The 14,429-nt window shown below is 36.3% G+C and overlaps 2 protein-coding genes across 4 annotated transcripts in view; both read left to right on the forward strand.

Annotated features, from left to right (window-relative positions):
• Rab11 (RAS oncogene family member Rab11) overlaps positions 1–4,149 on the forward strand; it is a 42,637-nt gene extending 38,488 nt beyond the window's left edge. For 2 of the 3 annotated variants that reach the window (XM_068393868.1, XM_068393870.1), the window contains exon 6: positions 1,373–1,584. Coding sequence is in view for 1 of the 3 variants with exons in the window: in XM_068393869.1 (XP_068249970.1) it covers positions 1,373–1,506 (134 nt within the window). In the remaining 2 variants the exon portion in view is untranslated. Of the gene's footprint in view, positions 1–1,372 lie in introns of all 3 variants that reach the window. The other variant, XM_068393869.1, reaches the window with a different exon arrangement.
• Positions 4,150–11,118: 6,969 nt separating this feature from the next.
• Positions 11,119–14,429, forward strand: part of peo (pendolino) — a 179,034-nt gene continuing 175,723 nt past the window's right edge. Inside the window, exon 1 of the mRNA XM_068393872.1 lies at positions 11,119–11,269. The gene's annotated coding sequence lies outside the window, so the exon portion shown is untranslated. The remainder of the gene's footprint in view (positions 11,270–14,429) is intronic.

The following is a 14,429-nucleotide window of genomic DNA, read 5'->3' on the forward strand; positions in this document are numbered from 1 at the left end:
GTTCAGAGCTTTGAACAAGCATTTTAATTTTTTACCTTGGTGGGATTTTTATTATAACTTTCAGATCACGAAGGCTTATATCTATTTTAGTATGTTACATTCACTGGTGATATGGCGATTCATAGCCAGTGTTTGTAGTTATCTGTTTATTCCTGTAAAACTATTAAACTCGGTCATCTCTTGCTATATAGTTGGCTTGTTCTAAGGTGACCATTTGTAAAGAGTATTGTAGATCCAACAGCATTATAACAATGATTTTCGGCTCATGGTACAGTTATTCACCTGTTTATCACAGGGTATCATACTTGAACAAATAGGGAAGAAGGCTAGAGTTAGAGAAATACAAACAACAGTACAAATTCATACATTCTGCTCAAGTTCACCTTCAACTTAAATTTCAGCTATACTCTAGTATGTTGAGAGCTATCAGCCGAACTGGCTGGCATTGAGCAAGTCTTCGTGCATTAGCAGGGCTAATGGTGCCATGTCGTTGATTGCTTTCTGATGTCTTAATTTCAGTACAACAGCAAAGCTATCACACTTTTTAAGTCTTATAGGTGTCAACTATGTGACTTTCGATCTATCCTTTGCAGTAATAATAATATTTCATGTGCCAAAAATTCCTCACATAGTTACATTTACTTAAAAGATGTCAAGTCAACGCTTGTTAATAATCTCTTGATTTCCCGCAACACAAACTGTTCTATTATAGAAGTTCCTACTGCAGTCTCCTTCCCAATGGGCAACACTTCCTACAAGATTGCGTTTTAATGAATTGTCAATCGTAGTATACTGTGAAATTATGATAATTGAGAAATAATTTTGGATTATTTAGGGTGATTATCATACTAGTGAAAATGTTCACCTCAAACTATTGTGTTGCCAGGGCTGTTGGTGCTCTTCTGCTATTTGATGAATTAGTTGAAGGTATCAATATTGCTTTATGTGTAGTATAGTACCGTATCTTAATTTCCAGTTGAGTAGACGGTGGTGTGGGTACAGAGTTATCTGCAAGGTAACATTGTACTGTAGCTGATGTATGCTTTTTATATTGTGTATGTAGGTTGTATGCTGTATTACCAATATTTACAATTGTTCCTTTTGGGAATATTTTGTGGAATAGTCAGAAATGTCATTAAGCATTGTTATAGTAATGACTGTAAATCTTTTTGGATATAGGTAACCTATTGCACTTACAGTACACTTATACATTTGCAACTCATCGAAATTTACTCTATAAGGGATGTGGTCAAATACTGGTGAGAGTACAGTAGTGTCACTACTAGGTTATAGATCTGCTCGTTTCACTTTAGTAATTGTTGGACATCTTTACTCGAATGAAAAAGCTCAGTAAATGATCTTACTTCCACAGCAATCTACCGAATCGTGTCGAGGCAGCAGCTTCCCGAGAGTGGAGCAATGGAACCCACTGGCGGACCCTCGTTCAGTGTCGAACCCACCGAGCCCCCCAGCGGTCCTTCCTCCAACAACTGTTGTGCCCGCTAATCACTTCTTCTGGCCCTCCTCCCTGTTTCTCCACACCAAGCCCCTAGCGTTCCAATTTGGTCCAAAGCCCGTCACCATTTCCTCTTCTATATCTTTGCATACTTTTGTTAATAATCTCCACAAAAATAAAGTCCACTCATTGCATCATGTGTTGGTGGAAGACAATGATTGGTTGCAGGGGTTTTAAGGTTGATTTTATAAACAAAGATAAGTGTTGGCTCACCCTTAATGCATTCTCTGTTTATCCTTGTTCTCCACCGATCTTCATTATTTTCAAAAGCAGTTGCTGCTGCTTCTGCAAGCTGAAGTTCCCAGGGTTTGTAAAAGCATCATCATCCTGATCATACATTGTCTGCCGATGGTAAGTTTTGTTCGTAGAAAGTATATAAGTGGAAACTTTGTGATATACAGTAAATAAGAACTTTTAAGTCAATTCATTGAAAAGTAATGTAGGAGGGGTTTTTTGCCATAAGTTGTTGCGTATTGGTATATTGTGCATTGCAAAATATATTCTGAATGCTGAATTAGTTTTGTTTGTTTTTTGAAAATTACCTCAACTAAGAGTGTGAACTGCAAAAGTTATATTAAATTGTTAAAAGCATATGTGAATGCAGTGATTGTAATTTTTTCATTTCTCAAATAATCATTGGTCACATTGTTTATTCATACCTGGAAGCACTGTTTCACCACACCCATCCCACATAACTACGATAAGCAGAGGGCTTTCCTGCTTTCATTCTAACCGTCTTAGGCGTCTGCATTCTCATCACTGGTAAAAGGGGATCGCTTGTTCTCCTCCTAGTTAGAGAGATGCTCTTTCCCCTCCCCCTCAAGTTCACTAGGCAATCTGTAATGGAAGGGGAAACATGCCGCTCTTGTTTATCTCTGTGAGAGAGCAGGTGTCGTTCATATTTACAGAGGGGCCCGGAGGCCCATATTCATATCAAGTAAGCTGGCTGATGGACACTAAACAGGCCAAGATCTGTATTGGCTGCCTTATTTTCTTGTCAGTGATACCCAGTAGTGATTAATTGCATTACAGTGAGAGTGAGGCAGGATTTATTGGTGTTGGTAAACACCGCATATTAGCTTAAGGGATTACTTAGTTTTTTCCATTTAACGGTAGATAAAAACCTGTTGGTACCTAAGTTTCATTTTTTTTTCTTTTTTTTTTTTTTTTTGGCAGGTGAACACCAGTGGGAGATTTAGTTTGATTTGCAATGTGAAATGGAGTTGTGTTGCTGTCATGTGTATGCAGTTTATTGTTTAGGAACTTAAGAAAGTGGGATCAAAATTAACACGGGGATAAATTAACTAAAAGAAATGTTGGGAATTTGTCAGTTAAGTCTGTGAATGTTTGCCAAATATTTAGTTTGTCAAATGTATATTTTTTCTATCTTGGTATCTCACCATTGATTCGTGAATTTTTCTTCTACCCCATTTTTATTTGCTTGATTTTGTATAGCACTCTAGAGAACCTTGGTTGATTGCAAGAGGTTTAGAGTTATATCATTTGGTGTAGATTTTTTTAAATGAGCCTCGGTGAATTTGGAAACATACACCATCCATTTAACATTAAGTACTTTCACATCAATGTAACTACAGTATGTTTAATTTCCAAATAAAACTTATCATGGGAAGGGATTACTATCAGCGGCCATTTAGGGGCGGGAAATTGTTCAACAGAATCCTTTGTGTAATTCGTCGTTATTTTCGTAGACAGATGACCACATATTTGCTGTCTCAAGGAGCTTATGGCCGTGATAATCACACACAATTTTGCTTTCCCTGACAAAGCTGAATCCTTTTGGTTTTACAGTTCAACTTCATGGTGTGATATTTTCTTGTGAATTTCTTAGCCACGTTCATTGCTGTAGAATACGGTACCGAAGCCATGGTGTACGTGACTTCAAACCAGAGAATGACGAATTTTAGGTTGGCCCATCTGCGAGCGTTGTTACAACAATCATCTCGTTCGAAGGCTTAGAAACATCATCAAGTTGCTCATATGATAATCTTATTTATTCCATGATGAGGCAGAATACGTTGCATGTGTTGTTGAACGGACAATCTGTAGTGGTAGGATGAGAGGACCACTCCGTTTGTTATCTGATATTTTGAGTCCGTTTTTGACCGAGGTGATGGTTGCAGTAACGCTGTTGGGTGATTTACAGCATTCTCAAAAAGGTGAAAGTAGATAATACAGTATGTTGTATTTGTATAAGGGGTGCTTTTATGAGAGGAAGTTTCACATGCCTCTTCAAGTTCTGTCTTTTAGTAACTCTTTCCTTATGGGTTAATAATATTGTAATCTGTTCTGTTGTATATGTGCTTTTAATTTTTTATAGATTTTTTTCTATGGTTTATTCAGATCTAAATTGTACCATATGGAACAGCATAAGTGATAGAGCAACCCGGCATTTCGTCAAGACTCGAAAGCTATTTCTTCAAAGTGACACAGAAATTGAATCTTGTGGAGATTGTCCTGGACATGCTACATTACTGATGCTGTCACATATATTGTGATAAACATGTCAAGCATATAGCCCTGGTTTCACGCTTGCATAGGAAATTTTGTAAAGCAATGTAAAGAAGCACATTATTTGCAATAAAAACAATGCTGAATATTTAAAAAACTTTCAAGCTAGAGTTTTCTTTTGATACCCTTTAATACATTATTTTAAGCCAACTCCTATTATTTCCATCAATTTCGCCCAAGATTCATGTGCTATATCTTAGAGGTAATATCACATGCATCTCGCATATGGAAATAATTATAGTTTTTAGTTTAATTTTTTCATTTGTATTTTGTACATTTATTGCTCATTGATTCTTGATGAGGGTTTTTAAGGTTCGACTATGTTTTGAAGGTTTGGTGACTAACTGTAGCTTCCTGTAGATTTGTCTTGATGTCTGTTGATAGTCTTCTAATTTTACGCTTGATTGTAGCTATGTTGAGAAGATCCAATATTACAGGATTTGTTAAAATCTTCTTCACCCAAGGAGTTAACTACTGCACTGTAATTGTTCAGTGGCCCCTCTCCTCTTGTTAAGGGTAGAAGAGAGACTTTAGCTATGGTAAGCAGCTCTTCTAGGAGAAGGATACTCCAAAATCAAACCACTGTTCTCTTGTCTTGGTAGTGCCAAAGCCTCTGTACTGTGGTCTTCCACTGTCTTGGGTTAGAGTTCTCTTGCTTGAGGGTACACTGGGGCATACTATTCTAGCTTATTTCTTTTCCCCTTGTTTTGTTAAAGTAGTGCCATAGTCTGTACCATGGTCTTCACTGTTCTGGGTTAGAGTTCTCTTGCTTGAGGGTACATTGGGCCACGCTATTCTAACTTATTTCTCTTCCTCTTGTTTTGCTAAAGTTTTTATAGTTTATATAGGAAATAATTATTTTATTGTTACTGTTCTTGAAATATTTAATTTTTCCTTGTTTCCTTTCCTCAGTGGGCTATTTTCCATGTTGGAACCCCTAGGCTTATAGCATCCTGCTTTTCCAACTAAGGTGGTAGCTTAGCAAGTACAGTAATAAATAATAATGAAAATAATGTAATAAGGATATTCCTAGAGTACTATATTTTCATTTGATAAAAAAGAAAGTAATTAGATAGTATTGATGTGCTGTATATTTTTACATGGATACAACTTATTTCAGCTGTTTACTATTATGTACACCGATAAACATGACGGATCAGCGCAATGAAAAGATTTGTCGTAGGACATTATAGTTTAGGAGAATGGATGAAACTAATTTTGATAATCCACATTTGAAATATGAGTCTATAACTACTGTACAGTACTGCCATGAATGGTCTAAAAACTATATGCCGTAGAAGCTTTATATAAGATTTCCGATACATTATTGTAGTTACTTAGTCATGCTTCGGAGTAAAATTGTTCCTTTCATCAGTCTGTGAAGTACTGTAGATTGGTCATAAATCTGACTACTGTATTGTACTTGAATAATGGAGACATACAGTGGAAGATAAACTTCTAATTAAGAATTTGAGTCATTTATTTATTCATATGCTAGTACAAAACAGAGTCGTTTAAATGGGTTACTCCTAATGCTAACTTTCTACAGCCAGGCAATAAAAAACAAAATGCTGGTCAATTGTAATTATAAAAGGTTATTAGGTAACCACGCTGCTGGGCAGCAAGCTCCACTTCTCTCCTGGTTGTCATTCCATAATGAGATATTCCCTCTGCTCTTGTATTATCACAACTTCCCTTCCTAATGCTGGATTACCCTTGTAGTACTTTTTGCTTTCATATCATTTCAACTTGTTCTTATCATGTCTGTGTCATGCGGAGCTGGCCTGGCTGTGGTGGTCGCACTTCCTTTCACGAGCCGGGTTAAGGTCGATCCATATCCTCTCGGCCTCTCATGCTGTGACAAAGATGTTCTGTGGAATCTGTGTGTTAGTTTTGTAGGGAGTGGACGTCCTCCTTTTGGGAGAGATTTCGTTCTCATCGTAGGAAACTAGCCAAGAGGGATCATCCCCCTTCCTTGTCTTCTGACGACAGTAAGAAGTGTGAGCTCTTTTCTTCGACCGCCAATATCCCCTCCTTGCTGCTTCATTTCTTAATCTTTCTGAAGCTCCAGTTACAAAGGACAATGGCAATGAATTAATTATTGATGATAATTTGGTAAATAAGTTATTGCCTACTGAGTGATCACAAGTCACTGATAGAGATGGATCTCTTGGATACAGCTGCTGCGCTTCCAGTACCCAATTCAGTCCGTGTCCATTAGTCCCCGATTATTCTGATATGCACAGATCTCCCTTTCTTCCCACTACACTACTGACTGGTGAGCCATTTATGACAGAGTTTCTATGGGATGACTTTCCGGTGCATGTACGACACACCTGAGGGGAGACCGCCATCTCCACCTGGCCCCCCATATGGAGGAAGTCCTGTTGGAAGAGCCATTTCCTTTGCCCGCTGGTACCTATGAGCCAGGCTTGCCTCGTACCCCTAGGGGTCCTCGGCACTGCTCTCCTCTTACAAGTTCTCAGGACTTTACTCCCCATCACCTTATGTTAATATTTTTAGGACTTCATCATCAGTGTCCACAAACATAAATTTGGCTAGACTGAGCTTTCAAAGTGAAGTATTATTGTTTCTTATCCTTCTAAGAAAACTGAATGGAAACCAACAGTAACAATTACTCATTTTTTAATTCCACCCGTGTTAGTTACACATCCAACAGTTTTGCCGCACTTTAGGTTAATATGTCTGAATAAGCTGCTGTTCCTGCGTATGCTGTCATCACTGAACCTTCTGCCATTTCAGTGCTTGATGTTATTCCTAAATGTAATGGCTATGATGCCATATCACAAAAATGCACATTCTGATCATGCTGTCGTTGCTCAAGTTCACAAACAAGTGGAATGCCCTCGTTGTTTGTTTTCATTTATCAGCTAAGGTTTACTATCAGGTTGTTTCTACCCCTAAACCTCAACTACATTGTTCTAGTCCAACAACTGTTTGCCATACAAATGACAAGCTTTATTTTACCACATTATACTCGAGCAAGTATGGAGCCTACTATTCATAATACACATTCTTCTGAGCACCATAAACCTTCTCTTTCAGGTACTACTACTATGAAGCTTCAAAATGTGGGTGACCCCCCTCCCTCCACAGCCGATGATGTTCCTGTGGTAAAACGTCGTTTACATGGTCCTCGTAGGAGGTACCTTAGTGGCCTTCCTCTTAGCCATCATTCTTGTCACAGGTTGAATTCTGAGAAAGGCCTCCCTGTTACTCCCTAGCAGTCTGCTATAGGTAGACACTTATTCTGGGAATTAGTACAAATCCTCCCATTCTTTCTCTCCCTCTCCTTCTCCATTTACAAAATGTTGCTAGAGAGAGAAAGGACTATTGAGGAAAAGTTAGGGCATTTGGCTAACCACCAATGCTTCGGCTGAAGTTGCCCCCTTGAGATTCCGCCATCTGGGTTGTAAGCATCTTGCATTTATCAGAATCATGAGCTTAATCCATCGTTTGAATGGCCTAGACGAGTCTCCTCACGTGCAAATTACAATCACATTTCGCCAAAGTACAAGAGCTCAGAACTCAACAAGGAACAGATGCTCGCACGATACTGCTATAATTACGGCTCAGAGTGGAAGATTAAGGTCTGAGAAAGAGGAGGATGCCAGATAGTGCCTGGTTGTGTTATGGACACTGCTTGACTGCTTTCTGCACAATGGGTACTAGTCGAGTTAGTACTTGTCCACAAAAAAAGGCCCTTATGGAGCAAAATGTTTGTCTGAAGACAGTGTAATGCTTTTAATCTTAATTTCGATTTGTTAGCTCGGATGCCAATTTGCTTGTGTTCCGAGTTATGCATAATCCAACGGACTACTGTATATGCAGGACAAGGACACTGTATTATATACTATGCAGTAGTTGAAAATTAAAACTCCTGCAAATTAGGGTAGTGTTGAATGCCTAAGGTTATGGTGAAATAGTTTTTGATTTATATAGTAAGAATTGAGAATTAAATTCTATAGTTCCAAATACAGGTTTATTATGTATTAATAATATAATTTTCCTTCATTCACCTGAGCATCTACATTCATGAGTAGTGATTATATCTTGGCCCCACCTAGGCCACGCTGGTGATGAAATGCCTGCTATACCATAATACCACTACCATTGCATGATAGACAGTTAAAAATAGATGTGTTTATATTCTTGAGTACACCTTCATATTGAAAGGGAAATTAAATTAAATTTCATTCAATATTCTTAACTCATTTTGATTTTGGATATATATCTGGTGTTTTGACCTATGCGGCACCATTATTATTATTATTATCATTACTTGTTAAGCTTCAACCCTAGTTAGAAAAGCAGTATACCATTATCCCAAGGGTTCCAACAGGGAAAAATATTCCAGTGAGGAAAGGAAACATGGAAAAAACAAAATACAAGAGAAGTAATGAACAATTAGAATATTTTAAGAACATTAGCAACATTGAATTAGATCCATCATATATATATATATATATATATATATATATATATATATATATATATATACTGTATATATATATATATATATATATATATATATATATATATTTATATATATATATTTATATATATATATATTTATATATATATATATATATATATATATATTTATATATTTATATATATATATATATATATATATATATATATATATATATATTTATATATATATATATATATATTTATATATATATATATATATATATATATATATATATTTATATATTTATATATATATATATATATATATATATATATATATATATATATATATATATATATATATATATATATATATATACATGTATATAAACAGGAGAAACGAGATAGAATAGCATGCCAGAGTGGTTCCACAAGCCAGAGAAGCCCTGCTGAGTCATCAGCAGCCATTGCCTTGTCCTCCCTAGTCATAGCTTGAGGGGAGAAGGACTTGGGCTTGGTCAATTTCTAGAGCATTGTCTTAGGTAGTAAGTTGGCCAGGTCACCAGCCACCCATTGAGATACTACTGCTGGAGAGTTATGGGGTCTTTTGAGTGGCCAGACAGTACTCCATTGGATCCTTCTCTCTGGTTACGGTTCACTTAACCTTTGTGTAAACATACACCAAATAGTCTGGCCTATTCTTTACATAGTATTCTCCTCTGTCGAAATACACCTGACAACACCAAGATTACCCAATAATTCTTCACCTAAGGAGTTAACTACCGCACTGTATTTGTCCAGTGGCTAATTTCCTCTTGGTAAGGGTAGAAGAGAGACTTTAGCTTTGGTAAGCAGCTCTTCTAGAAGGACACTCCAAAATCAAACCATTGTTCTCTAGGTCTTGGGTAGTGTCATAGCCTCTGTACCATGGTCTCTCTCTGTCTTAGATTAGAGTTCTCTTGCTTGAAGGGACACTCGGCACACTATTTTATCTAATTTCTTTTGCTCTTATTTTGTTAAAGTTTTATTTTTATAGTTTATATAGGCAATATTTATTTTAATGTTGTTAATGTTTTTTAAATAATCTATCTTCTTTTGTTTCTTTTCCTCACTGGGCTATTTTGCCTGTTAGGGCCCCTTGTCTTTTAGCATCCTGCTTTTCCAACTAGGGTTACAACAACAATAATAATAATAATAGGCCATTGTTGCTGTCCCTTAACTCTGTCATTCATTAGTATATTTTAAAACTTTAACATCAATTGCCTCATATTCAAGGGTCCCTGGTAAACTCAGTAATGAATAAAAGATATGGTGTATCAAGGGAACCCTGGAAGAAAAAAAAATAAGAGTAATAATATCCTGGTGGCCCTAGTAGACTCAGTAAAGAAAAAAGACGTACAGTGTATCAATGGAACCCTGGTAGACTTTGTAATGAACAAAAACTTAATATCAAGGAGTCACTGCTGCCAAAGGAAATGAGAGAAACACCATCAAGAGAAAAGAAATATAGAAAGCAGGAAGGCTACTGTTACCCAAACTTATGCAGATGAATTGGTTCATTAGAGATCAGAGATGCACGAATTGTAAGGGGAAAAATGTGAGGTTAATCAATTGCTATGATTTAGGGTAGCTTAGAATTGCTCCTTTAATCTAACAAAATGTTAGTCTAGACTTAAAGCTATTGGGGGCTTAGAGTAGTAGATGTTACAGATTCTTCAATATAAATATTATGTTTAAGAAAGGTTAACAATGAAAAGTGTGCAGTAAGTAAATTTAGAAGTATTATTTGCTGTGTAAAATAATTTTGAAGCTTCAAAATCCTAATGAGCTCTTCTGGGAAAGGGCCCCTGTTCGTAGATGAATGTATGAATATCACATTTGTATCTGGGTTTACGCCCAAAGTGGCGTTCAGTACAATATTAAGACATGGAGACCCTGTTTTTAATTTACATTAAAACGAGAAATACCGAATATTTTAATTAATGTTTAGATAACATTTATTATCATTATTTTATCTAATACTGTATCTTTTATATAGTCACATTACCAGTAGATGGCAAATAAATATCCCCAATTTTATTTTCGTAACGAATAGAGCCCCAGTAACATTTAATTGATGAAATAAAATAAAGGTTCTTATCACCTCTCTTGCTTGCTTGAGGATACACTCGGGCAAACTATTTAATCTAATTTTTATTCTTGTTTTGTTAAAGTTTTTATAGTTTATACAGGAAATATTTATTTTAATGTTGCTACTGTTCTGAAAATGTTTTATTTTTCCTTGGTTCCTTCCTCACTGGGCTATTTTCCCTGTTGGAGCCCCTGGGTTTATAGCATCCTGCTTTTTCAACAAGGGTTATAGCTTAATAATAATAATAATGATAATAATAATAATAATAATAATAATAATAATAATAATAATAGTAGTAGTAGTAGTAGTAGTAGTAGTAATAATAATAATAGTAATAGTAATAATAATTATAATACTACTACTACTACTACTACTACTACTACTACTACTACTACTACTACTACTACTACTACTACTACTACTAATAATAATAATAATAATAATAATAATAATAATAAAAAATACCAGACCTCCCAATGAGCTAAGGAAGCCTTATGACGTCACACGAAAATCCCCCGTCTTCATGTTTACCTTCTTCACCTTTTGCTTCAAGAAAGCTGAAGGCGATCAGCTGCTGCTTCTCCGTTGTTGACATTGGTATAGTGAGTGTTTCGTGCTCGTAGAGAATTGGATTTCCAGCGGGGATTACTTCTAACGTGAGTATTTTGATGTGTTTGAAGAGTATTAATGGTATGGTTTTTATATGATATTCACGTGAAATCTTAGAAATGGGGGAGCTGTAAATACACCTTTGAGGTGGATGGTTGGAAAGTTGTACTCTGAACGCACAGAGTTTTTTTACCCTTTTTAGGGTCAAAATAGCTCTTATTTATTTATTTTTATGTAATATTGTCAATATTGGAGCTGTTTTGAATAAGATAACTATAGGATTTGGCAGCCTACTACACCTAACCACGCAACTTAGCAGACTAGAAACCAAGTCTCGTAAGGATGAAGGTTAATTATCGGTTTGGTATTTTGGTTGCCTTGTGTGATTAAATGAATAAGGTGTTGGGAACCTTTTTATATCAGCTATGTTAAAAATTGACATCGACTAACCTAAATTTTCCCCCCTAACCTAACCTACACGCCGTGTCCTTACCTACTTACCTAACGAGGGGGCTAATGCCCCCCTGCGACCCCCCTTACTCTGCCGTATTCTAAGTTATCCGTAATCATACGCACAGGTGGCCGCTAACATACATACACCCCAGGTGTTGATTCTGCAATCAGGCCAAAGCTTAAATTTTCAATAGCTAGTGTATGTCGAGCATGTGTATGTATGATAGCGGCCACCTATATGTATGATTACGGCTGACTAAGAATACAGCAGTGTAAGGGGGATCGCAGGGGCCATTACCCCCTGATATTCAAGTAAGCAAGGACATGGCTCATTGGTTAGGTTTGGGGGGGCTAAGTTTAGGTTAGTTGTACTCCATTTTTTAGGCATGCTGGAGGAACTGTCCGCTGATATACAAAGGCTCTAAGCAATGAAAGTGGGATGAAGATTAAACTGGGGAAGGCTGGGTAAATTACAGTTATGAACAGAAAAACATTTTTAACATAAAAATGGTGTTTTCTTTAGTAAATAATGTGCTTTCACTGAATTGGACCTCTATTTCTACAGCAAATAAACTGAAAACCATTTAGACGGTCCAATAATGGGAATATTTTTTTTGGAATCTAATGGCTTATGCTCCCTCATGCGCTTGCTTCGTTTGAGGAAAAAGCAAAACATTAAGTTCCTATGTACTGGCAAGCGGTACGTGTCGAACTGCATGCGCTAACTCCATTAATTATTATTGCTTAGATAATAAGTATAATTATTGAAGAAAACGAACATTCTTTGATAGGATACACCCGTTTTTTAGTAGGAAAGCTTTTTCCGTATGTAACTTTAATAAAACCGAATGCTGTATAACTTTACCCATGCACCGAACAGATATTGAGAAGTTCGATTACCAAGAACTGGTCATCCTTGGTCAGCATGAGTAATTCAGAGTATCCTAGGGTAGGTTAGGTTGGAATACTTGATTTTGACGGTTATTAGTGGCTGCACGCTGAGGAAAATTTACCAGTGATTTTGTCTATCCAAAATTGTAATCTTTCAGTATAGCCTAATAGTTAGCAGTAAAATTATAGAATAGTGCAATTAAGAGTTTGTATAAAATGAGAATTTTTTGTGTAGTATTTTGTGGTGTTCAGAACGTTTTTGATAATGATTCTTGGCAGAAATCCTTAGTTATTGAATTATAGTAGGTTGAATACGATAACTGAAAAGCTGTACAGTATTGTCATCAATTACGTTTGAAACATCTAAGAATATACCATTGTGTACTTGTCTTATTGCATTGATACAGTATTTAGATTAACTTTATAAATTGATTTACCGTAATCAAAACCAAGTTACAGTAATGAAACGGTAAAAAATTGGAGCTTTTGTTTGCCAGAAGTTCCGGACGCATAGAAAATGGGGTTTTCCACCATTATCTATGAGTTGTTTCATAGCAGTGTTGTGTTTTTGTTTATAGTATTACAAATACTGTACCTTTTAACTTAATTGAGCTAATGATTTATTGGATTTTGCTCTGTCGTATGCTCGCTTCGCACGGTGCGTGGATAAAGTTTCACTTATTATTGCTTCTACTACAGTACTAGCTAAGCTACAACCCTAGTTGGAAAAACAGGATGCCATAAGCCCAAAGGCTCCAACAGGGAAAAATAGCCCAGTGAGGAAAGGAAATAGTAAAGGAAATAAACTATATGAGAAGTAATGAACAAGTAAGATAAAATATTTCAAGAACAGTAACAACATTAAAACAGATGTTTCATATATAAACTATAAAAAGAGACCTAGTCCAGACTGTTCACCATAAAAATATTTGTAGTAAGTTTGAACTTTTGAAGTTCTACCGATTCAACTACCCGATTAGGAAGATCATTCCACAACTTGGTCACAGCCGGAATGAATTTGATAGAATACTGTGTTTTATTAAGCCTCATGATGAAGAAGATCTGACTATTAGAATTAACTGCATACCTAGTATTGTGAACGGGATGGTACTGTCCGGGAAGATCTGAATGTAAAGGATGGTCAGAATTATGCATAATGCATAATTATTATTGTTATTATTATTATTATTAATTGCTAAGCCACAACCCTAGTTGGAAAAGCAGAATGCTATAAGCCCAGGGGCTTCAACAGGGAAAATAGCCCAGAATAATAATAAAATAAATATCTCCTATGTAAACTATAAAAACTTTAACAAAACCTGAGGAAGAGAAATTAGAAAGAATAGTGTGCCCGAGTGTACCCTCAAGCAATAGAACTCTAACCCAAGATAGTGGAAGACCATGGTACAGAGGCTATGGCACTACCCAAGACTAGAGAACAATGGTTTGGTTTTGGAGTGTCCTTCTCCTAGAAGAGCTGCTTGCTATAGCTAAAGAGTCTCTTCTACCCTTACCAACAGGAAAGTAGCCACTGAACAATTACAGTGCAGTAGTTAACCCCTTTGGTGAAGAAGAATTGTTTGGTAATCTCAGTGTTGTAAGGTGTATGAGGACAGAGGAGAATCTGCAAAAAATTTGCCAGACTATTCGGTGTATGTGTAGGCAAACGGAAAGTGAACCGTAACCAGAGAGAAGGATCCAATGTAGTACTGTCTGGCCAGTCAAAGGACCCCATAACTCTCTAGCGGTAGTATCTCAACGGGTGGCTGGTGCCCTGGGAAACCTACTGAATGACGGAAAAAGAAAAGGAAGAAATTAACGTAGATTATCCTTTTACGTACATTTTTAACAAATTAAGGAATT

This window comes from Palaemon carinicauda, chromosome 19 (assembly GCF_036898095.1).
Source record: "Palaemon carinicauda isolate YSFRI2023 chromosome 19, ASM3689809v2, whole genome shotgun sequence".
NCBI classification, from domain to species: domain Eukaryota; kingdom Metazoa; phylum Arthropoda; class Malacostraca; order Decapoda; family Palaemonidae; genus Palaemon; species Palaemon carinicauda.